General features: G+C 35.3%; 1 protein-coding gene across 10 annotated transcripts in view; it reads right to left on the reverse strand.

The window, feature by feature from the left end:
- ATP2B1 (ATPase plasma membrane Ca2+ transporting 1) overlaps positions 1 to 24898 on the reverse strand; it is a 133644-nt gene that overhangs the window by 4803 nt on the left and 103943 nt on the right. For 8 of the 10 annotated variants that reach the window (XM_023738554.1, XM_023738556.1, XM_004384193.2 and 5 more), the window contains 8 exons: positions 20829 to 21008; positions 20080 to 20167; positions 19612 to 19718; positions 14175 to 14366; positions 13733 to 13946; positions 13053 to 13264; positions 9381 to 9488; positions 6863 to 7045 (listed from right to left, as the gene is read on the reverse strand). In XM_023738554.1, coding sequence (XP_023594322.1) covers positions 6863 to 7045; positions 9381 to 9488; positions 13053 to 13264; positions 13733 to 13946; positions 14175 to 14366; positions 19612 to 19718; positions 20080 to 20167; positions 20829 to 21008 — 1284 coding nt within the window. Of the gene's footprint in view, positions 1 to 6396; positions 6484 to 6862; positions 7046 to 9380; positions 9489 to 13052; positions 13265 to 13732; positions 13947 to 14174; positions 14367 to 19611; positions 19719 to 20079; positions 20168 to 20828; positions 21009 to 24898 lie in introns of all 10 variants that reach the window. The other 2 variants (XM_023738560.1, XM_023738559.1) reach the window with 2 other exon arrangements.

Genomic DNA, 24898 nt, shown 5'->3' on the forward strand with positions numbered 1-24898 from the left:
TTTTTTTTTTTTTTTTTATAGAGTACAGCATCAGAGTTGAGTGAGGATGACAGAGCTAAAATATCTGGGTGTGAACTCCAGTTCTGCCACTTACTAGCAGAGGGACCCTGGAAAACTATGTAAATCTCAAAGGTTTACTCAGCTATAAAGTGGGAAATGGCAATGGTACCTACCTTATGAGGTTGTTAGGAGATTAATACATGTACAGACTTAGTGCTGGCTCACAAATGCTCCATTAAGTATCCATACCAGGTGTTCCTGGAGTTTAATGTGCCCATGAATCACCTGGGCATGCATTTCCAACAAGCCCTCCAGCGCTGTTAATGCTGATGCTCCACAAACCATACTTAGAGCAGTAAACATCTACTCTAAGTTATCTTGCTACTTTATCATATGCTATTTTGTAATTATATTCTATTCATGTGTTTATACTTCCTTAATTTGACAGACTAATAGCAGCAAGCACATTTTCTATTTCTTTTACCGCTCTTGTTCCTCCTTTACTAAGATGTAAAGTGTTTTACGTATAGTATGTAAAACAATGCTTGCTAAATACACTGTTATACACTTCATTATTTACTGTGAAATCCTCCTATAATTCACTTTATACACGTGAATATTTAGCTAAAAGTATTAAAAAATTAAAAAAATAACCTCCTCAAAAAAAAAAAAAAAAATCTGTTGATGTCAGTGACCAGTAGGAATGAAGGAGAATACACACTGCAAAGAGATTCAAGTAGACCAGGTAGCAAACATAATTGGTGATGAGAGTTGTTGAAGATGACCCTCAAAAGGCTGCTTATTTGACTAGGCTGCTGGTACTGCTGCTAACAGAACTAGAGAAATAGTTAAAATTTTCTGTCGTTTCTATGTTTTGTTTTGTTAGTACCAGTCTGGGCAGAGGAGAGTGAGTGGTTAAAGAATCAAGGGGGAAACAAATGCATTTTCTGAACATGTTAAAGCTGCAGAACATACAAGTAAAAACATCTAAAACTCAGGAGAGTGGTATGAGGTCATGTTACAGATTTAGGAGTTTACAAAGCTCTAAGAGAAGCACAGTGTAAAGAGTGAGCAGGTGAGGCAAGAAGTTTGTGTGTACACACATACACCTGTGGCTGATGAAATCAGATTAAACTTTTTATCCCAAATATTCTAGAAAGAATTCTTCCTATCAGGAAAAAACACACTAACTAAATTATCCTAGAACTTCACAGCTTGAAAGGACATGAGACTTTATTCTCACCACTGTATAAATGATGAAACTGAGTAATTGAGAGGATGGGTGATTGACTTGTCAAGGACACTCCTAATTAGTGTCAAAGAGTCTCAGAAACAAGTTTTCTGAACTCTCAATTCCAGGTTCCTTGGAAGTCAATATAAGAATAGAACATATGACCATATGAACATTTACTTAATAGAATGCAGTATCTTGTGAGATTAAGGTTAATACTTCCTTCCTCTGACTCTTCTTAAGTCACATGCTGACTGGTAGTTGGTATCAGCACAGTAAAAAGATGGCTTAGCAATGCTCCAAAGCAATACAATTTTCAAAGTTCTCATAGATACACAACAAAATCTAGATTAACTTACTGTCAATGAACCGGATTCCTTTTACTTTCTACTTTAAGAACAGAAATAAGCAAGCATTCCCGATCTTAGGCATGACATTGAGCTAGCTTACACTTGCTGATTTTTATTTCCTTCTCTATGTCAAATTCTCACAATACAGTAGTAACTCTGAAGATACCTTAGGTAGGTAGGAGACTATATCAATACCACAAAGAATTCAGTTTAAGCAGAAATGTGAGAAGTAACCCTAACTACCCATTCTTGACAATTCAAGCTTTACATTTACTTTATTCTTTTAATGTCTACTAAGAACCACTATGCACCAACATCATGATTCTTAAAATTAAAGAAAAATTCAATTAATTCATATGTCAAGAAAAATTTTAACGTCTAAATTATCCAGTACAAAAAAAATCTGAGGAAAGCATATATGAAGAACATGTAGTAAACAAAAAAACCTGAAATGATCATTATAATCATAAGGTGATCTTAAGAAACTAATCAAAACCAGGTCATGTACCCTGTAAAACCACTCATTTTTCCTAAATACAACCCTAACCTTTGAAAGTAGAAAGTATTAACAAACAATTGTCCAAAATATGATATCAAAGGAGACAGCTCTAAAACACTATGCTGTTTAATCACTAGCTGATATATCTTACTTTACACAACCGATTGCCTATTTCCGAAATTTGTTTTCATTATTACTTTCATCATGTACTAACTAAAATAACTGCAATGGTAAAACAAAAGATACTTGAAAACACGAAAGAAAATCTTAGGTTTTTTTCCAAAGTTGGGTATTTGTATATTAAATTTTCTCAAAGTGAGATCCACCTGTGTAATTTGTAATGTTTGAATTATCTGGAACAGGGGTCAGCGAATTTTTTCTGTAAAGGGTTAGACAGTAAATATTTTAGGCTTATATTATAGTCTCTGTCACAACTACTCAACCCTGCCTGTATAGTGCAAAAACTGCCAATAACAATACTTAAATGAGCGTGGCCGTGTTCTAATAAAATTGTGGATCAAACCTGGCCCAATACCGGTTTTTGAAAAAAGAAGTTTTATTGGAACACAGCCACACTCACCTAGAAGACACATTTGTCTTTCCCTCAATTTGTCTTCCAGGCAGGCTTAGCTAGCTGTTGATTCAGCAAAAAAATTTACTAATGGTGAAGACTGATAGTAGAATAATATACCTTATAAATAAAAACTATAGAATGTTTTCTCTAGAGACCTTTAATAGTAAAGATCTGAATAATAAATAAGGGGAACAAAGATGACCTCTCCAGAGTGGTTTCAAGCCTAGTAATTGATGAAGTTAAAATGGATAATTATTTCTTCCATTTAGCAAGGACTCCAGGAACAGTCCAAGAAGTCTGACGTTCACAAATATTTCTACATTAGGGCAGGAACACAGTGAGGACTGTTTCATCAAACATATTAACATTATCCATTAATTATATATACTGGCTGATGTTTTGTGCCATCTAAGACAATGCACCACAAGCAAGGTTGAAAGAAAATTATGGTAACAGCAATACAATTGCTGTAACTGTTAGTGTGTAATAGTAACTATCTCACATACATTATATGATATAGTCCTTGGATACCTCATGTTCCAAAAACACAATATAGAGTGAAGAAGTAAACATCTCAAACCTTGATGGAGAAACACCTACAAACCCTCCCTTGCCATTCTCTGAAGGGTGCCCCAGGAACAGAGTGCTAGCTCCCCAGGCCAACAGATCTTAGGCTGGCATCAGTCTGGCCTAAACTTACCTTTCCATCATCATCAGCTACGGCCCTAGCCTCATATCCCAGCAACTCAAGAGATTTTCATACACAGTGTGCAGAGGAGAGACTGGGGCATGTGAGTGTGTGGGCACATATACGTGTGTGTGTGTGTGTGTGTGTGTGTGTGTGTGTGTGTGTGAGAGAAACAGTCTGTGATCAATCTGACATTTAAGATAAAATCAGGAACATAATTAAATGAAAAATAGAGTATACCAAAAGTATATATGTTTATAAGGTGTATATATGATACCCTCCCCAAATAAAAAAGAATGAGTTGATTATTTCAAACGTTGCTCTAATAAACATGAACAAAATATACATCACTCATGAGATATCTTTCTCAAAAAAGTTTAACCTGAAGCTAATTGTGAGAAAATAATCAGACAAACCCAGGCTGTGGAATGCTCTAAGATAACTGGCCTAGACTCTTTAAAAAGGTCAATGTCAAAAAATAAAGGCAGGAATGGATCCTGGTTCTTTAGTCTTCAAGAGTCGTAACACCACCAGTGATCCTTTCTTGGATCCTGAATCAAAAAACATAAAAGGACATTTAGGGGCAACTGAGAAAATCTGACTATGGGCTGTAAATTAGATAATATATAGTATCAATGTTAAATTTCCTGCATGTGATAAAATACTGTGTTTATATAAGAGACATCTTATCCATAGGAGGTATGAACTTGAGTACTTAGGGATGAAACGTCATGATGTCTACCATTTACTTTCAAATGGTTCAGCAAAAAAACAAAAAAATATATATTAGTATATAGAAAGATAAAGCAGATGTCATAAAATACTAAGAAGTGTTTGCAAACCCAGGTACATGGTTTCAAGATGGGGGGACTTTCAGGATAAAGTCTTAGTTTGGTTCCTTCATGTAGCATATGAATAGACCTTATCTTCCATTCCAGCCTCATCAACCCCTCACATTTTATTACTCTTTAGTACCAAACAAATTACTGAGACCTGGAATGCACACTCCACTTTCCTCAACTGGCAGATTCCATCAAGGGTCAGCTTGGGAGTCATTTCCCAGGGCAGATTAAAGACCATCCCCTGTAATAATATTATTCTGTTCTGTAATTCTTGCTATGTAGAAATTTCTAGCTACTTGTTTCCCTCACTAGACTTCAGGTTCTAGAACAGCCTTGACATACAGCAGGCTCTCCATAAATGTTTGTGGAACATAACTGCAGAAACGCTAATGTAGGGCATGAAGGCTTGGGTGGTAAGAAGCCCTTGAAAGCCAGTATAGTGTAAAATTCAAATCCAGGGAGAGAGGGAGGCAACTGAATTTACTGTACTAGGCCTAAGGCCAAAGCCCTGGTGGCAAAGTGGTGAAGAGCTCAGGCTGCTAACCAAAAAAAAAAAAAAAGGTCAGCACTTTGAATCCACCAAGCTGCTTCTTGGAAACCCTATGGGGGCAGTTCCACTGTTCTGTAGGGTCGCTATGAGTCAGAACTGACTCGATGGCACACAACAAAAACAACAGGCCTAAGGCCAGGCAATTTATATTTGTCATCTCACTGGGGTAGGTGTTACCATGCTAATATTACAAAGAAAGAGTCATACAAGCATATACTTGTAAATTTAACATCCTGTCTAATGTTACAGGCAGTTTGTCCTTAGAGCCCTTGTCTGCTCTTGACCTATATCATGCTGCCTTTGCTTACTAGCCATGTGACCATGGACAAGTCATTTAAACACCAAGTCAGTTTCCACACCTGTAAAATGGGGATAGCTCTTGTTTTGCCTGTTTTACAACATTGCTAAAAATATCAAATGAAGTAACTGACTGAGCCTTTTGAAAACTATAAAACCTTGTGAAAATTGTCAAATATAAGGAAACATTTTTATTACATAGGATTTGACCTCTTCTGACTTCCAGAAAGGCTTCTGGAAAGTTACTGAAACATACAGTGAACAGACAGACATTGACTAAATGGTCTTCCTCAAAACAGTACTGTTTTCTCCCTCAGTCTACAGCTTCCCAAGGTTCCTCCAGTTCTTAACTGGCTGGAGACCAAATGTGGAAAAGGTAGGCCTCTGCCCAATACAAAGTTAACCTTAGGTGCCGGAGTAGACTTCTTGGGTGGCGGCAGGGGACAGGTTTATATCTTTAGTGCTTCCGAAATACTAAGAATCCACCATGAAATCAGAACACTAATCCAGAGTAAGGATAACAGATTATAATTCTTTTAGGGAGGTGTGCCATTTTCCAAAACCTAAAAAGTCTGTTATTCTAGTTAATTAATGGAAATTACAGACATTAAATAGTTCAGTAATTAATCAACTGTACACTTTTCCCACTTTTTTTTTTTTGAAAACTTAAGATGGCAGAGTATTCTTATCTATGGTGTGATTTTAAATTACATTGATGATTCAAATGAAAACAAACACCATAGAACTTTAAAGTTTATACAGAGACCTTCTTCTAAAAAAAAAAAAAAAAAATCCAAAGCAAGGCAAACAAAAGCAAGCAACTGCTATTTTATTTAGGCTACTAACTTACTTTTCCAGACTGAGAAACACAAAAGTCAAAATAAATTCATTTTTAGCTTCAAAAATAAAATTTCCTTGTTCTGTTAGATCAGTTTCAAATCACATGCTTCTGGGAACCATGCAGTATGAACATGTTTAAAGGCATATACTCAAAAATTTATAGTAGTTTCACAAATTCTAAGCTACAATTTTATTCCCCATATTAACTATAAGTTAGCATAGAGACAAGCTCACAGATTTCACATCTAAGCTTTGGTTGCAAATTGTTCCATCTGTTATCTAGCCCTCTAAGAAATAAAACAACAACAACGACAACACTTTGAGGTCTCAATCCACTTTACGAAAAGAAAGCTTTATGAAAAGCCTGAACAATGAATTTAAACATTAAGGAGAAAATGAGAAACGTTAGGTGTGAAGTAGGAAATGTTAATTTCATGCACTTAGGAACACACACTCACACCCCACAGTAGTAGAAGCAGTAGAAGAGGAAAACACTACATGTGTAGGGGTAGAAATATTTGTTACATCATGATGCTGGCTGGCGATGGAGGGTTGCCGCCTTAGAGCCCCCTGAATGGAACTTCCACTCTGGAAAGCATTCACTACATCCATCTGCAAGGAATCAGAGATTGTGACAGCTTGCTCAGCAAGAGAGAGAGAGAACAAGAGAAAGAACCATTCCATCTATTAACATATAAAAAGTAAAGAAAAAGGCACTTTTTATAAAGCAGATAAATAGGCAAGAATAGCATTTTGAGATGAAGGGGGAAAAAGCTAGGAAAAAAGTAGCTTAGAGGAATATAGACACCTTCTTTCACGACCATTAAAACTTTTGCTCATTCCAGTCACCAGTACAATTTTTCAAAAGAGTAAGTTTTGTGGGTTGGGAAGGCTAGAAAAGAAGTTAAAGAGCACGCTCAAATCTCCTCCCCAGGTCAAAAAGCCCTTCTTGGCTCCCGTCATCTCTCCTACCTCTCTACCAGGCCCATACCTGCGTTTGGATTCTGTTTAGACCTCTAAACCACAAGATCTGGCCACGTCGCAACTCCCTTTCAGCATGATCAATCTCTTCAACATCCTCTGCTAATTCTTCCTCAGGTATCTCTTCCTTTTGTGTTCCATGACCAGCTTCTTTTAGGAATTTTAAACGGCTAGTTGGAATTGTTGAAATAAGCTACAACACAGGGGAAAGAACTTAGAAACAAATCCTATCAAGTGAAATTAAACCAATCAACTTTAATACAAAAGGTATTACAAACTGCAGGCATATCCAACTCGCTTTACCAATGAAGTAAAAGATCTTGTTGATTAGGCTTACTTTCCAAGAAAAAAAGATAATCTTCTGTTAGCTACACAAATGATTTAAGTTTGATGGGTAAAAAGTTTCCCTAAATGGAAACTAACCTGATTATATTTTTCAAATTTTAATTACGACATACAAGAGAGTAAATTACACCACTGTGCCTTGATATATTTATTTAAACTATTATTACTTACATTTATTCAAAATAACATGCAAATGACAGGAGGTCTTACAAAACAAATTTATATTAGTGCTGTGCAGTTAATGAGAAAAACATACCTAAATTTAAAAAAAGCTTCAATCTTAAACTGGAAACAGTTTTGTTTATTAAATGAACTTATTTTTTTTTTTTTAATGAAATGTAACCATTTAGAATTGGATTAACACTGATTGACAATGACATCAAATAGGAATAGATGCCCCCAAGCATAAAGGATACAAAACACCAATAAATATGTATTAGCTTAAAATTATTTATGGTCATCCCTTAAGGAAATATGGCTTATCAGGAGGAAGCAAGCATGCAGTCACATACAGAACTGCTTGGAGAACTGCTAGTCAAACCTTCTAATTTCATAAAGGTGAGACAGGCTCAGGGCCATATGGAGCCACATGGACTGACTAAGACCCTGGGTCTCCAGACCATCAAAGTCAGTGCTTTTTCTACCATGGCACACTTAAAATCAACAGAAGATGTCAATCAAAGAGCATAACCGAAGCCCACTGAGTATACTATATTGACAGGGGAATTTCCTCTTTCTAAAGTTAGCCAAATATTTTGGGAGGTTGTGGGCTTTGTTCTGCCCATGAGGGAACCTTACAAAATAATTAAAATGGTAATCAAAAAAGAAAGGGGAACCAAGTATGGATCCTGTTTAAAAGGAGATCTCTATTAATGAGGTCTTCAAAATGAGTAAGGTAAGAAACCTCAGAAACTAGAAATACAATAAAGAAAAAGCTGAGATGAAAGGTAGGAGCCCTGGTAGCACAATGGATAAGCACTCAGCTGCTAACCGAAAGGTCAGCAGTTCAAACCCACCAGCCGCGCTCCGCGGAAGAAAAGACCTGGCGATCTGCTCATGTAAAGATTACAGCCAAAGAAACTCGATGAAGCAGTTCTATCCACTCTGTCCTACAGGGTCGCTGTGAGTCGCAATCAACTCGATGGCATACCACAACAACAACAAAGTCAGACAAATATTTTGGGAAGTTGTGACATTTGTTCTGCCCATGGGGGAACCTTATAAAATAATTTAAATGGTCAAAAGAGAAAGGTGATGCAAGTACGGATCCTACTTAAAAGATCTCTATTAATGAGGTCTTCAAAATGAGTAAGATGAGAAACCTCAGAACCTAGAAATACAATAAAGAAAGATAAGATAGAAGGTATATAAAAATTGAGCCAAGTTTAAGTAAAACCTGGATGTTTGGTTTGACTGACGTGCAGAACAATGAATTCATTCACAAAAGTTATATACCAATATACATGTTAACTTATGAAAATGTTAGTAGACTCTCAATCAGCTAGTTTTTTAGTAATGGTAATGGGCTCAAAATGAGCTATGCACACTACATTATCACTTACTTGACTTTAAAATAATAATGACATAATATTTGCTAATAAGCTACCTACTGTAAAAGTGACATAAATCTCATTTTTAGGATATATATATACTTTTAAAGTCATTCAACCCAAATAATCTAAAAAGTCACTTTGTGGGCCACTTTTTCCAGATACCATTATTTTAAAAGAAACATTCTTTAACTGAAGCTTGAGATTTTTCCTATGCTATGTTTTGGATTAAATTATATAACACCGTCATAAAAAGTCATACGTAAAAAATAATTTTACATTTTTGTAAAACAAATTATTCCAAAAGTATGAGAATAGATCATGGAGCAAAATAGATAGATATTAGCATCCTAACCGGTTGTAAACACATCATCTTTAATAAAGTAAAACTCATTCTAAAAAACAAGTTAAAAACTACTAAAAAAATTAAAATAGTCTTTTATATGTACAGGCATAATTACAATAAAAAGCAGATGACATACTGGAGCAAATATTACATTTTCAAAAAACAAATCCATAAATGGCCTTTCTTGGTTAACTACTTAGCATCAAATAACAAAACTGATTAAAGAAAATAACATACTAGAAATTTAAAAAATCACTTTAGGTTTAAACAAATAATGAGATTTTTACCTGGCCCCAGAGTAACGTTCCCATTCCTAGGAATATTGACCATAGCCACTGTTCTATTGAAAGTTCTGAACAACTGAAAGGTTTTCCACCAAACTGCACAATTATTATCTAGAGGGATAATCAAGAGTAAATTCATTGAAATCTTTAAATTAAATTAACACTTTTAAAAACATGTAAATTTGTGTCCTCCAAAACAATGGCTGAACAACCACTACTGTGATGGTTAAGTGTATTATAATATTTGCAAGTGAATATAAGACAAATGAAATAAAGTCTCTACCCAAAATATTAAATTCATGTATATTTTAATTATGCTTAAATAACAAATTAAAAAAAAATTCTTATGACTAAGAAGAGTAACTTACACTATTTCCAACTGAAATCATGAGTAATTATGTTCCCCTGTATTTAGTATAATTCTTTGAATAATTTACGCCTTTCTACAAAAGCTAGTGTACTTTTGTGGAAAAGACCATATGTTATAGGAAAGTGGACATAACATTCAATCTTTTTTTCCCCATATAGCTGTTCATTCCTAGATAACATTTTGATGTTAGGATAAATATGAATGGACTATAAAGAGAGGAGAAGCAACTTGCAAAGTTCTATGAAATATGTGATAATTCAGATGGTATCTCCTCAGAAGTTTGCTCTCCCTTATAAAGAGAGTCAAGTCCAACAATCTACATAAATAAAATTCATAATACAGTACTTATACTTCTCTATTTAACAAGACCTAAACAGTCTATATGGGAATATTAAGAGTTAAGTAACTATATTCACCCTCTTGTGAGTCTGACAGGCCTCTCTTCCATATGGCAGATAGTAGCTGCCAAACATTTAAAGGAAAAAGAATCACTTCAGTAGTTAACATTTTTAAACTAAAAAAAAAAATTTACGAACTCCATTCCTAGCAATTGTACTTTATTCCAATTCAAACAGTAGGTATTTGTCAATTCCACTATTCTTCAAAGTCAAGAATACTTCTACACTTGTATTCCCAAGTGGTCTGTTAACAGCTCAACGAGCTGGATTATAACTGATCTGACAATTCACTTGGATTTTAATAGTGATATAAAAATAATTTTCCTTTGTAAACTAAGTAAATAAAGAGCACAAAAAAAGTTCAACACTGATTTGTATGTGTGCTCTCAAAATGTTTTAAACTTTATCTTTTTTTGTATAATAAAGGCTATGAAAAGGAAGATACTAAAATATTGGAGAAACAAATCAATGATAATTCTGATTGGCTAGTTTAGTTTCATAAGAAATACTTATCTTTCACTTTAGAGTTGGAAGAAATAATATTCCTTAATATATACCTTGGATCAACATCGTACCAGAGAATTGTAGTTTCAACTTCTCTCATTTTATTTATCATTGTATACTAAACAACTAATATAAACAGTGATGTGTACTTTTTAAATTTGTGTATTTAAATGGACTACTGAAGCATTTCTTAAATGTGTACTGAGGAAATCAGGTGTTGTCCCTTAAATAGAATATGCAGAATTAAAAAAGCTCAACAGGCTTCCTAACTGCAGGATTTCTCGAAGCTTTTGAATTGTTTGGCAGAAACAAAAAAGCACTTGATATTTGAGAGTTTACTTACTGTCAGGCACTAAGTACAGAGCTTTATATGCACAGTCTTCTTTAATGCTTCACTAATTCTATGGTGTGACCTAACATCTGATCTCCATTTCATAGACGAAAAAACTATAGTTTATAATAAGGTCATACAACTAGTAAGAGGCAGCACAATGATTTGAACCGAGCGCTGACTGACTCCAAAGTCCACATTCATAAGCACTAAATTATATTGCTTTAACAATCTCCAAAAGGTAGGTAAGAATAGGCAACACTTCCTAAACTTTTCATCTGATGAAGAGTAACTCAAGGGTTTAGTGTTTCTTGGAACATATTCTGAAAACAATAATTCTGTGTTAAGCGCTACAAAGAAGAACAGAAACTATAAATATTTACAAAGAGCTAAGGATTATTATGTACTTCACGATCTAACAAAAAAAGGATAAGAATGAGAATCAGCTGTTAAATAAAATAGAAATTAAATTTAATACAATTTATAAGATGAAGTTCTCCAAGTACCTCAGATCTACAATCAAGACTTTAGCTAGACTGCTTCAGAAACCAACAAAAGGAAGTATGTGTAAATCAAGGGTCACATTTTCCTACCTACCTGACTGTCTACAACAATGCTACTCAAAGTGCTGGCCCATGACACAATAAGGCACGTTCACTAAAAGGTAAATCAATGCAGTACTTCCTTCATCAAGAAACTTCTACTACAACTACTTAATACCAGCAACAATAAAAAAAAAAAAAAAAAATCCAGCAGCAACAATAATAATAAAACCCTGACCTGAAATAGACAGTGTGATAACTGTTGTTGATTTACATTCTGGTCCAAACTCCTTATCTCACTGTGGAACAGCCGCTGGTCCACAGATCACACTTTGAGTAGCAATGAAGAATGACACTTCACATTAACTGTCTTTGACAGATACTAGTCTTTGTTGGGAACTAAGTTATCAGATTTGCTTGACAGAGAGATGATATGCAGTTGAATTTTGCAATCCCCATATATTAAAAACAGATAAAATTTGATTTTAAAACAACTAAAAGCTAAAATTTTAGTGTGTTGTGAACATTGGTTTTTATAAAATCTAAATGAAATACTTTCAGAAAATACATGGCAAATAAGCAGGATCTCCCCTAAAGGTTATAGGAATTGAAAGCTAAAACAAAAACAGTTTTTACAGAAGTAATTAAGTCTAGGGTTTGGGTACTGGTATCCACAGTGCACAAGGTACAGGTTGAATGAACTGTTTAAAATTCTTAGATCTTCACTTCTAAACATGTACTGTCCCTATATGAGTCTACTGTTGAAAAGGCTCACTTTTTAATTCTAAATCTTATTTTGTTCACTAACTCCTGGTGTAAACATGCACAATTCACTCATCTGTCTTGATTCCAGATTCTACCATTAACCATCATTTGTATAGAAGACTATCATAAAGCTGAAGCCCACATAAAGACACAGATGTAGTACACAGTTATATAAAATTATTGCATGCAAATGTCAATCCCACCCCTCACACTTCATTCTCCAATTCCCTTTAGGCCTTGTTTTGACAATATTACAAAATGAAAAACTGGTATGTACCACATGATGCAGTCATTCAGAATCAGGATTTTAAAATATTCATATCAAAACTGTTATTATTTAATAATAAGCTCAATTACAGAAATACAACTGCATTAACTGCTAGAAGCCCTAAAGTGATCACTTTAGCTAAACTAGAAAAAGCGATAACTCTAAAGCCTATTTTAAATAACATCATCAAAATTATAATAGTTTTGATAATGACATAGACTGAACAATTAGAAGCGGAGAGTGTGAAGTACTACAACCATAGAATCAGTAGTACAACTGAAGTAACACAAGCTTTATACGCTCTTTTCACGTTTAGAATTTCAGAAAAGGGCAAAGTGTCACTTAAGATATTTAAAACACTTTTTAAAACATCACTGAGGTAATACATAGAAGCCTCAAACATGTAGCTGTCAAGTAATTTCTGGAACAAGCCACCTGTTTACCTGATGTTTCCTACATAAAAATCAAATTTGAAACTATCTTTGACAATTACCCACCTGTACCACAAAAGTGCCTAAAACAATTGTGCAGAAGATGGCATTATTAAAGATTCCTTCAAACACATTTCTTTCACCATGAATTTTCCGGGCATTTATTTCGTTGAAAAGTTGCATCAGCACAAAGGTATTAAAAACAATAGTATAATGTTCCGAAGGAGGAGCATGCAAAGGAGCATTTCTTCCACTATCAATATCAAAAAACTTTTCTCCTGAAAGAATGAAAAGTTACTATTTTGTAATTAACATACAAAACAACTTAACATTTCAAAGAAGTATGAAATAATAATAAAGTTCAGCCAGACCCTTTATTTGATCTTAAATGACAGCATAGAAAGTAAGAGTTGGAATGGACCTGTGTTTATCTAGTACAACTCTCTTGTTCTGTAGCTGAGGAAAACTGAAGCTCCTAAAACTATAGTGATGTGTACAAGATCATGTATCTATGTTAGTGGTAGAGCCAGGACAAGAAATCGGGACTCTTTACACTCTACCCCACCTTCTATCATACTGACTCCCAAAATTTACCAAGCACTCTCTGATAAAGAGGAGAAGTTAAAGATAAGGAGTTGAGAACAGAACAACTACTTTCAAAAAACTGTAACATTAAAACATCTGAGATGATACTGGCTTTGAACAGAATCAATTAGCTGAAGCTTTGTTAGAGATAAAATTCTTACCAGCAAATAAGAGTGTAAAGACTACCACAAGTTGATAGAATGCATGACCCAAAATATTCTTCATCATTGTGCGTGAGATGAGAGGCTTATTTCTACCGTAAGGTTTCCGAAGCAAAAGAGACTCAGTGGGTGGTTCAGTTGCCAGAGCCAGGGAAGCGAGCGTATCCATTATGAGGTTTACCCATAGCATCTGCACAGCCTTAAGCGGTGAATCCTAAAAAAGATATGTTTCCTAATAGATATTCACAACTATCCAGGGACTCAGCAATTCTCAGAAAGCCTTTAGTATTTTAAAAACTTAAGGAACAGAACAGGATTACATTCTTGTAGTAATTAACCTAAAATATTAAGCTTCTGCTTGTTTAAATATTGTTTTTAAAAGGTACATTATATACATTTTTACTTTAAAATAACAAGTTTCAATAAATAAACTGTCACCTACTTGAGTGATACAGGCACCCGTGAAAGCAACAATCACTGCTACTACATTAACAGTAAGCTGGAACTGAAGGAATTTTGAGATGCTGTCATAGACATTTCGTCCCCACATAACTGCTTTAACAATGCTTGTAAAGTTGTCATCTGTGAGAATAATATCAGATGCTTCTTTAGCTACGTCAGTTCCAGCAATACCCTATTAAAAAAAATTCTGTGAATTAGACTAAATGTTTAAAATAACTTTTAAGTATTCAAAAAGATAATATAAAATAAACAAAAAAGATACTATCATACTTAGTAATTACTAACTTAAATTTACTGCAAAAGAAGGTAATTTAGTTAAGAGATATCATATCTCAGAAAGACATCTTAGTAGAAATCAAATACAAACAATGAGGCATTGAAAATAAAGTTCAAACTGGATTAAAAATGGAGGAATAAACAAAGGCATTTACCCAAGTTCTTTCCAAAAGTCACACAAAAATTGTGCTTAAAAAAAAAAAAACCTCACTAAAACAAAGAAAGTGGGAAAGGAGATACTGAAGGAAACTCAGGCAGGAAAGCAACTAAATGGTAAGTACTTTAGCAGACTCAAGACAGCTGAACCCTAAGCTAACGGTAGGGAAAGCAGAGAAGTAACCTTTAGCGTACTGCAGAATTGTCATAAGGCTCAGGATGTGGCAACACTAGGTGACTCTGGAAGTACGGGTGAAGATGGGAATAAGAACAGGAGGATTTCTTGGAAGTCCACTGAAGACACTGAAGACGTACTTAGAAACTCGAAACTATGAACAACCCAAATGTCTATCAACAGTAGAATGGGACAGATTAATAGACTGTGGATTAATAGAAATGAGTGAGCAACAGCTATATGCTACAACATAGATGAATCTCACAAACATAATGCTCAACAAAAGCCAGATTTACAACAATACACACTGTGTGATTCTTTTGTACAAAGTTCAAAAACAGGCAAAAGTGATCCTCTTTAGTGTTAAAAATCAGAATACTGGTTACCTTTACAGACAGAGTGGGTAGTAATTGGAAGGGAGAATGAATGGGGCTTCTGGGGGTATATGTGATGTTCTATTTCTTGTCCTGCATGCATACAACAGGTTTGTGCATAGAATGATAATTCATTCAGCTGTACACTGATAATTTGTGCAGTTTTCTGTATATGCATTATATGTCAATAATAAAATTAAAAGAAAAAGCAGTTAGAACCTTACAGCCCCTTCTCACTTCCATGCAACGAGGCCAATTTGCCACCCCCATACTCTGGCAGGAGACTGCCTCCTTATTTGTTAGATGACATGATAGAGAATGTCTTAACTGGAGAACACCAGGCATTGTCGAATGTAGGGGGTTGCCATATTCAAAAAGGAGGGTTAAGGGTAATTCCATTTATTCAATGTTGACACCTCCAGCCTTCTGGATCCGAGACTGTCCTGTAGGCAGCAAACCTGAAGACTCTTTCTGTGGTGAATCTAATCAGCCTTAAAAAATACTGCAATTAAAGGATCCCTAAGAAAAAGACCAAACCAGATCACTTTGAGAAGTTTCCACTTGACAAATCCCACCTATAGAAACAGAGCTTCCCAGCTTTCTAGCTTCTCACTGGTAAATATGCATAGGTAACCAAGAATCACCTGACATCTGAGGAAAGCACTAACTGAAAGAGACCAAAACCAAGAGACTATGCAGGAGGCAAAAGCTGATTTAAAAACAAAAAAAAATCAAATCCTTGGAAAGGTAAAAGGTATGTCAATAAAACAAGCTGAGAATCTAAAACAAGAAGAAAAATTCAGAGATCAAAAAAGAACTCCTGGAAAAGTTAAATACATAAAAAAATGAGTATCCCTGAAATTAAAGCAAGATGAAAAAGGTATGGTAACCAAGAAAAAAGAGACAAAATAACAGGGTAAGTCCAAGAGGTCCAAAATAAAGTGGGGTAGGGGTAGAGGGAGGAAATTACAGAAAGAAGAAACAGTAGAGGGGAAATAACATTAATTTAGGAAAATTCTGCAAAATTGAAGAACACGAGTTTTCATAACAAAAAGTAGTCCCAAGACAAATCATCATGACATTTCAGAGGACTGAAAACAAAGCTCTACATGCCTCCAGAAAGGAAAGAAGAGGTCTTACAAAGGCTCAACATTCAAAATAGTATGATTTACAATGGAGGAATGAATTAAAAATTCTGAGTGATTATGATTTTTAATCTAAATTTTTAGACCAAGTCAGGCTAGGAAACAAGAGTGAGGAAGGATAAGAGATTTTCAGTCATAAAAGTTATGAAAAAGTTTACCTCCCATGAACCCTTTCTCAGGAAGCAATGGTTAAGTGCTAGGCTGCCTGCTAACAGAAAGGTCTGGGTTTTGAACCCACCAGCAGCTCCATGGGAGAAAAGACCTGGCAATCTGCTCCTGTAAGGATTACAGCCTAGGAAACCCTACGGGGCAGTTCTACTCTGTCACATAGGGTCGTTATGAGTCGGAATCCACTGAATGGCACACAATACCAAAAAAAAAAACCAAACCCACTGCCGTTGAGTCGATTCCAACTCATAACAACTCTACAGAACAGAGGAGAACTGCTCCCTAGGGCTTCCAAGGAGCTGCTGGTGGATTCAAACTACCGACCTTTCGGTTAGCAGCCGAGCTTTTAACCACTGTGCCACCAGGGCTACTCAACAACAATAAACTACTTCTAAGAAGCCCTGGTGGCACAGTGGTTAAAAGCTCGGCTGCTAACCAAAAGGTCAGCAGTTGAAATCCGCCAGCAAAACCCTATGGAGGAGTTCTACTCTGTCCTATAGGGTCGCAGAGTCAGAATCGACTCGATGGCAACAGGTTTGGTTTTTTGGTTTAATTCATTGTTGAATGAGGGTCTCTCGCCAGTACTTTCCTATATACTCTTCTCCCTTAGCTCAAATGGCACCTCCTGCAGAAAACCTTTCCCAGTCTCTATAGTTAAGAGTCAAGGACTTCTTCCTTGAGGCTCTCAGAGTGTTGTGTTTAGTCCTTTCTTGGCTGTTACTCTGCTGTGATTATTTATCTGCATGATTTAGGAGGCAGAACTATTCCTATTCACCTCTGGTCCAGATTTTTGAAAACAATCTCTTAATGGCTAGGGGAACAAACTGACTTCACTCACTAACCCAAATAAAGTTTAAAAAGATAGTATTTTAATTACCTTGGGGAAGGTTTTACTACCACAGATGTATTTGGTTATAGGAATATGCCATAGGCATTTAGCCTTTTGATGACAGAAATATCTGTACATGTGGTTAACTGACTTTTGGTAAAAATGTAATATAATACAATAATAGTAGTATCATCATATTTTACATGTACCAATGGAGACTTGCTATCTGAAGGAATTCAATGGGGAGTGACTAAACAGGAAAACCCTAGACCTTTGCAAACTAATAATGTACCCAGATTAGATTTCTTTTGTAAATCTTATTTTTACCTTTGTAAATTTTATTTTAATGTTGGATTTGTAAAATACTGAGTGCTCAAAATGTTCTTTTTGCTTGAAAGATAGGTAGACATGTTTACAATTAGAAAGGACTAATCAATAGCAATTTTTCTTGTGGGTATCTAACAAAATCTCTAAAACAAATAATTTCGTTTTTCAGTTTTAAAATAGGAAACTGAAGAACGGAACAAATATACAACCAAAGTAAATTCAAGCTTGAACAAGAGTGCTTTCAAGTTCAACCACTATGCACTTATTCTTTCTCTGTATTTTTCAAATAAATTTAGATTTTTGATAAGCTACCAATTAAAAGAAAAAAAAAAAAAAGGTGAAAAAATGGGCCTAAGACCGTTATGGCTTTGGGGAAAGAAAGCAAGCAAGCAAGGGAAAAACAAAAACAAAACAAAAAAACCCCACAAACAAAACAGCCACTGCACTGTATTTTTGTTTGTACTACTATATTTACCTGTATTTAAAGCTCTTGGTATCTGTCTCACACGCTAGTTTTGCGAAGGAAGCTTATTTTAAAATGCATTCTATTATGTAAATTGACTTCATGATCAACTGTCTACATGAAAGTAGCAAAAAAAAAAAAAAAAAAAAGTCCTACTAAATGCTGAAGAGCAGTGATGAATGATTCTGTTTTCCTAAAGCAAATGATCCTATGTGCCTAAAGCAAAAGGAAGAGAGCTGAATTACTTCTTCAGTTACTCTTGACAAGTCTTCAGAAGTTCATACTGGCTATAGCTGCCAACCCTGTTAAGTTTGTGATGGGGCAGAGTGGGTATCTTTGGGTTCAGAGCAATTGACTGAGAGCAATTTATTCATATAATTTTTTCCCTGTCTCTCTCCCTCCCTCCCATTGAAAGAACTACGGTGGTTCTTCTTCTAAACCCCTAATGTAGGAGCAAAATATCAGGGGGACAAATTATGCAAATAACACTGGTACAGATCAATATCCACTTATGTGAAACCTTTCAGATGTGTTTCAGAATTCAAAATCTTATTTTAGAAAGATAATGAGTGCACATACCTTATATTATGAAATATTCCCAGAAGGGAGTTAGCACCCCATAAAAACACATTAACATCCTTATAATTACTATGAAGTTTCACACTAAGTAGGATAAATGTCTCACATCAATTTAGAACAAGTTTTGCAGTCAAACAAGTCTGCTGCAAATGTAGGAAAAACATTTCAGAGATTTCTGGATTTGGGAATTATAATTGTGGATCTGCATTTTCTAAAATAAAGTAAAATACTAAAAATTTTCTATGGCACTGAAGGCATTATGATTCATTCCAACATTGAAAAACTCTAGAAGAAACTGACTCAAAGATTTAATAACCTAACTTCAATCATTTACTATTTATGTATGTGTATTTCATGATATCTACCTTATAGTAAACATTTCATCTATACCTATGCTTACAGTATAAGAAAATGGTAATGAAATGCTGAAATTTTCTAACACGTTAAGTAAATCTAAATTCAGGATTTTGGTGAATACAAGTAGATTTTTTTCAATCAAAAATATTATGCCCGTATATTAAATGACGACATTCAATCACACTTAAGAGACATCTTCAGCCGAGTGGAAGACTCTCAATTATATTTTTAATTTAAATACACACAACTGTTCTAAGCATGCCTTTACTTAAAGACGGTTGTTGTGAGGTTCCCATGAGATGACAGATATTAAAATATTTTACAAAGTACAAGGTAAATGAATGATACTGATACAATTGTTTAAGAAGTAATTTTTGAGCCAGATTCATTGTTGTCAGGTAACAGTAGTGTGTAAACTAATTAGACTTATAAACCAATTTGGACTTAATTGATTATCCCTCAAACTAATCTGAGGGACAGTGTTTAAAATCAATAGTAATTAAAAAAAAAAAAACAAAAAACCCAGCCAGTAAATTACATTTGAATATTGGAATAGGTAAGCTCCTACCATTGCAAATCCAACATCTGCTTTCTTTAGTGCCGGGCCATCATTCGTACCATCACCAGTTACAGCTACCACCTGGCGTTGTTCTGAGACAGTGCTGTCAATTATACCTTAAATAAAAGTAAATATTTGTGCTTTAAAGACATTGTCATTAATAAGGTGATTCTGCAGAATATCCCAAGTAATTCATTTTACAGACTCACTGTTAAAAATAAACATAGAAACGGAAAATGTTTAGATGTTGCGCAGAGACCAACTCTAGAAACTAAGACACATTAAGGAGCAATATCCTGATCTAATCACTAAAGACAAACACATTCACCTAAAGTAGCAAAAAGAAATGCATTTAGATTTTATTGGAAGAGATGATATCCATGACTCAATCTAATATTCAGTATCTATTAACTATTTTTCTAAGTAGAACAAGTTTCTCTATTAAGAAACTGTGAAATAACAGTAAAATCTACTCACCTTTAACCAGTGTATGTTTGTCAGTAGGAGATGATCTTGCAAGTACTCGAAGCTTCGGCCAAATCTTGTCTATCCGCTCCTGCTCAATCTATGAATTTTTACCAAAGTTAAAATGTGCCCAAAGCTAGTTTCATAATTTTAAAATCAGCCATCATATGTATCAGTGCTTCTCAAAGTGTGGTCAACAGACCAGCAGCCTCAACAACTCCTAGAAACTTGTTAGAAATGCAAATACTGGAGCACCACCCCAGGCGTCTCTCATGCAAGAAAGTCTGGGATGGAGCCCAGCAAGCTGTGATTTCCAGGTGACTCTGAGGCATGCTCAAGTTTGAGAATCCCTGCTATGTAGCAGTATAAGATCAAATTTTTAAACTCTCCCCATTGCCTAAGAAAATGGAAATTCCTTGGCTTAGTATAAAAAGCTCAGGGGGTTTGAAACATACCCCATACCAACCTTTCCAAACTCATCTCCGAATACTTCCTTATACACATTGTACTTCTGAAATTGACACAGACTGAACACTACTCTTTCATAAAGCATTCCTAGCTAGAAATGTTCACTCCCTTTAAAGCAGTTTGTCACTTAACCTTTTTATCTCCTAGAATGTTAGTTTTTGCCCTTTAGGAGTGGACTGCATTTATACATGTGTGGTGCCTAATACATAGTACATCTTCAATATGTATTTGTTCAATGAAATTCCTAACGTAAAAAAAAAGATCAACTAAAAAAAAATTTTTTAAAACCTTACCTCTCCTTTTTCATTTCGTATTCTTCTGTTGAAATCTTTACCTTCTAGGCATAGGAAATCTTCCCCAGGGTGTAAAATACCACATTTGGTAGCAATAGCCCGAGCAGTATTAATATTATCACCAGTGACCATCCGCACAGTAATTCCAGCCCTCTGGCATTTCTTTATTGCATCCGGTACCTGGTTTACATGGAAAAATTCCTATTACCATAAAAAAATAGTATTTTGGGAGGGTGTGTCCTACTGAATATATGCATTACACTTTAGTTCTACAAATAATTGCAACTTTAATCTCAGGATATTCAATATTTCTTGAATTATTCCTAGTAATCCTTTTTCTTCCACTGCCACAGTCCTAGTTCAAGCTTCATTTTCAGTTGTCACCCTACTTAAACTGTTTGTATTATTTAGTTTCAAAGGCTCTGGAAAGCTCCCCATTCACCATCATTAAGCTATTCTTTTCCAGTTGGCTTTCTACTTTTCTAGTTTTACAGCCCAGATCACACTAGAGTAAATGTTAGGTTCTGGCTGGCTCATTTTTCTTCTCATTCTATATATACTTTTCAGGGATACCTCACCTACTCCCATACCTTCAACTACTATCTACATTATAATGACTTCCAAATCTCTATCTTTCCCTCACCTCACTGTGAGAGCTGGATTTATAGTTCTGCCTGAAAAGTGGACATCAGAATTTGGGTGTCTAAAAGGACGGCCATGTTTTCTAAACCTATCTATCTATCCATCTATCTAACAGAAACCTAAGGGCCATCTGTATCTCTTTCATCTCTCTTACCCTGTACATCTCTAAAGGCCAAGGAGTCTTGTGGATGCTACCTCAAATCTTCTCTGTACCATGTCTATTATAATAGCTTTTTAATTGGCATCCCTGTCTTTAGTTTGATCTCCCTTTAAAACATTCTTATATACTTGATGGTAGAGTTCTTTTTTCTAACACACCAATACACTTTCTTAAAAATGTCTGATGATTCCTAAACTGTTATACTATAAACCACAACGTTTTATATAATGGGGTATTCACAATTGAGCCTCAGCTTGGTTTTCTGGCTTGTCTAAAATTATTCTCTATTACACATTACTTGTTATAGATGAACAGTCTATATATTCTTTCTATGCCTCTGCTTCTGCAGTTCCTTCTGCCCTTAAGAAAAAAAAAATCCTTTCCTACTCTTCTCTAACCAGATAATCCATACAGATTCTACCAGAGTAGGGACTGCAAATTCAAATGCTAGATAGTCTCATAGGTAACATAAATAAGGGAAGAACTGAAAGTGACAAACCTGAGACAAATGTCTAAAGGAAAGAGCTACTCAGCTCTAGATTATTTCTGCCATGGTGGAATGAAAAGCCCATGATTTCAAGAGAAAGCAGAAATCCAAATTTGTGTGTCACTTCCCAATACTTAAATGTTTTACACACACACACGTGGGCCAAAGATAGCTTGACTAAAAGCTACATATGCCCTGTTGGCTAACTATTTGTGATGTTTATTCTAACTTCAGTTTAAATGTAACTTCTCTGGAGATTTCTTGGCCTGCACAGGCAGAATTGTGCCTTCATCTTATACAAAATTCATTACATCATGTTATAGTTATTTGTTTACCTGAGTCCTTAGAAAGTCAATGAGGTCCCTGAAGGTAAGACATTTATCATCTTTGCAACACCAATGCCTAGTACAAAACTTTTCATTCATTTAACAAACAAGTGCCCGGCATATAACTGGAACTTACTATCTGTTGAACTACTGAATTAAATATCTTTAGGAATATAGCCACTCTTAGAAATTTTCTAAGAGGAGCACTTCAAGATAGGGTACCATGTGTCTTAAAACGTGTATAATATAATTACTAGCAACTTAAACATGTATGTATCTATAGTAAGTGTTAAGGTTTATATCATAAAAGCTTTTCTCCCTAATCAACTCTTGGTCATTCAAATCATCACAGGCGGATATCCTATGTATTCACTCAAACTAATATTTACTGTATACCAGGAACTGTGCTATGTACCAGTGACACAATGGTGAGCAAAAGGATAGAGCCTGCCCAGATTATTATTTAAAAAAAAAAAAAAATTGATCTTAAAAACATTAGTCAACTGTATAATACATATCCTGATACCTCATTTAAGATAAAAAGAAAATTATTTTATATATATATATATATATAAACACTCACTGATTTAGGTAGTAATCCCAAATCATCTGTACAGGGGAACAATGAATAAGAACTTGGTCTAAAATCACACTGTGTGGCAAATAATGTCTAAGAAAGGCAAACTAACATTTATTGATTACTTGTTGTGTGCCATGGAGTCGATTCCGATTCATAGCGACCTTACAGGACACAGCAGAACCAGACCATAGGGTTTCCAAGGCTGTAGTCTTTACATGCATAGGGTCACTATGAGTTGGAATCGATTTGACAGCACCTAACAACAACATCTTTATGGAAGCAGACTGCCACATCTTTCTCCTGTGGAGTGGCTGGTGGGTTCGAACCACTGATCTTTTGGTTAAAAGCCGAAAACTTGACCACTGTGCCACCAGGGCGTCTTATGGACTACTTAATAACCACCAGGCACTTTCACTTAAAATTCACAAACTACCTCCACTGGTACAGAAAAGGAATTGAAGACAGGCCAAGTATCCAAGTGCTTATGCATATCCAATAAAGCTGGATTTGTTCTAGGTATCTAATTAATCAAGATTCCCTACTCCACGAGTGTACAGTCCAGAATATTCAGAGAAAGCTTTCATATTACACTGTTTCATGTTAGTGTAAGAGTATCCATCTCATTTTGTGATACCAAAAAATAAAGTGCCACTCACATGTTTAAAAAAGGATGAAGTTCTCCATCAACCTCAACGCCAAGAGCATTGTAATAGTAACGCTTTTCAAGGGACAAAAGCTTAAGACATCCTGATTTAACATTAGATTTCGGTAAGTCTTAAACTATAAGTCAGTATATAAAACTTTAAATGGCTTTCTTTTGGTCAAAGGTTGCTGGACGTATCCACCAGATGTTTCATAAGCATTTTAAATTCCAAAATCCAAAACTGAATTCACAGTGATTTCTAAACAGCTGCTTCTTCTGATTCTCTTATTACATTTGTTAATACCATCTACCACCGACCTAGTCCTGCAATTTAGAGACTGGTTCCTCCTCCTCTGCAACACTTTTCATTGTTGCCACATCTCAGTCTTACACCCTCTTCTGCAGCTACAACACTTTCCCCAGATCTCATTTAGTCTCACATGCGAACTCTCCAGGCTAGACCACTTTCAGACTCCTAGGTCCAAATGCCTACTTGACATACACACTTGAATGTCTCAGACACCTCATCAATGCCCAAAACAGTATACCCACACCCAACATATTCTATCTCCATTTACTTTAAAATCATCCTTTTCTTTCCATCTTCACTGGCACAACCACAGTCCAAGCCATGATCATCTCGTCTGGATCACTGAAATAATCTTACTGGCTTCCCTGCATTTACTCCTCTTTCTCTCTAATCCATTTCTTACACAGTACCCAAAATAGTACTTTAACAACACAAATCATGTCACTTCCCAATCTGAATTTCTTTAATGACTTCCCACTGAATTTTACAATAAAATTCAGAGTCCTTATGGTTTAGTAAGGCCAAATATAATCTCGTCTCCCCCTTCTTCTCTACAGTTACAGCCACACTGGCCTCCTTTCCATCTTTGCAATAGCTAAATACCTTTCTCACCTTCAGGCCTCTACATTTTTTGTTCCCTTTGCCTGGAATGCTCTTCTTGCAAGCTACGTACATGGTTGGCTCACTTTTGGCTATCTGATCTTAGCTCAAATGTCACATCCTGAGAGATTCTTAATGTGGTGTCCCTCAGCTGCCTTATTTCATCATCCTGTGTACAGCCTTCTTAGCCCTTATCACATCTGTAATTGTCTTATATAATGTCACCCTCCTCATCCTCTGTATGCCATCCAGAATGTAAGGTCTCTGAGGGTAGGGACCAAGTCTGATTTTTTACAACATTTATTTTCATTTGGTATACCAT

Source organism: Trichechus manatus, unplaced genomic scaffold (genome assembly GCF_000243295.1).
Source record: "Trichechus manatus latirostris isolate Lorelei unplaced genomic scaffold, TriManLat1.0 scaffold00119, whole genome shotgun sequence".
In the NCBI taxonomy this organism is placed as follows: Eukaryota; Metazoa; Chordata; class Mammalia; order Sirenia; family Trichechidae; genus Trichechus; species Trichechus manatus.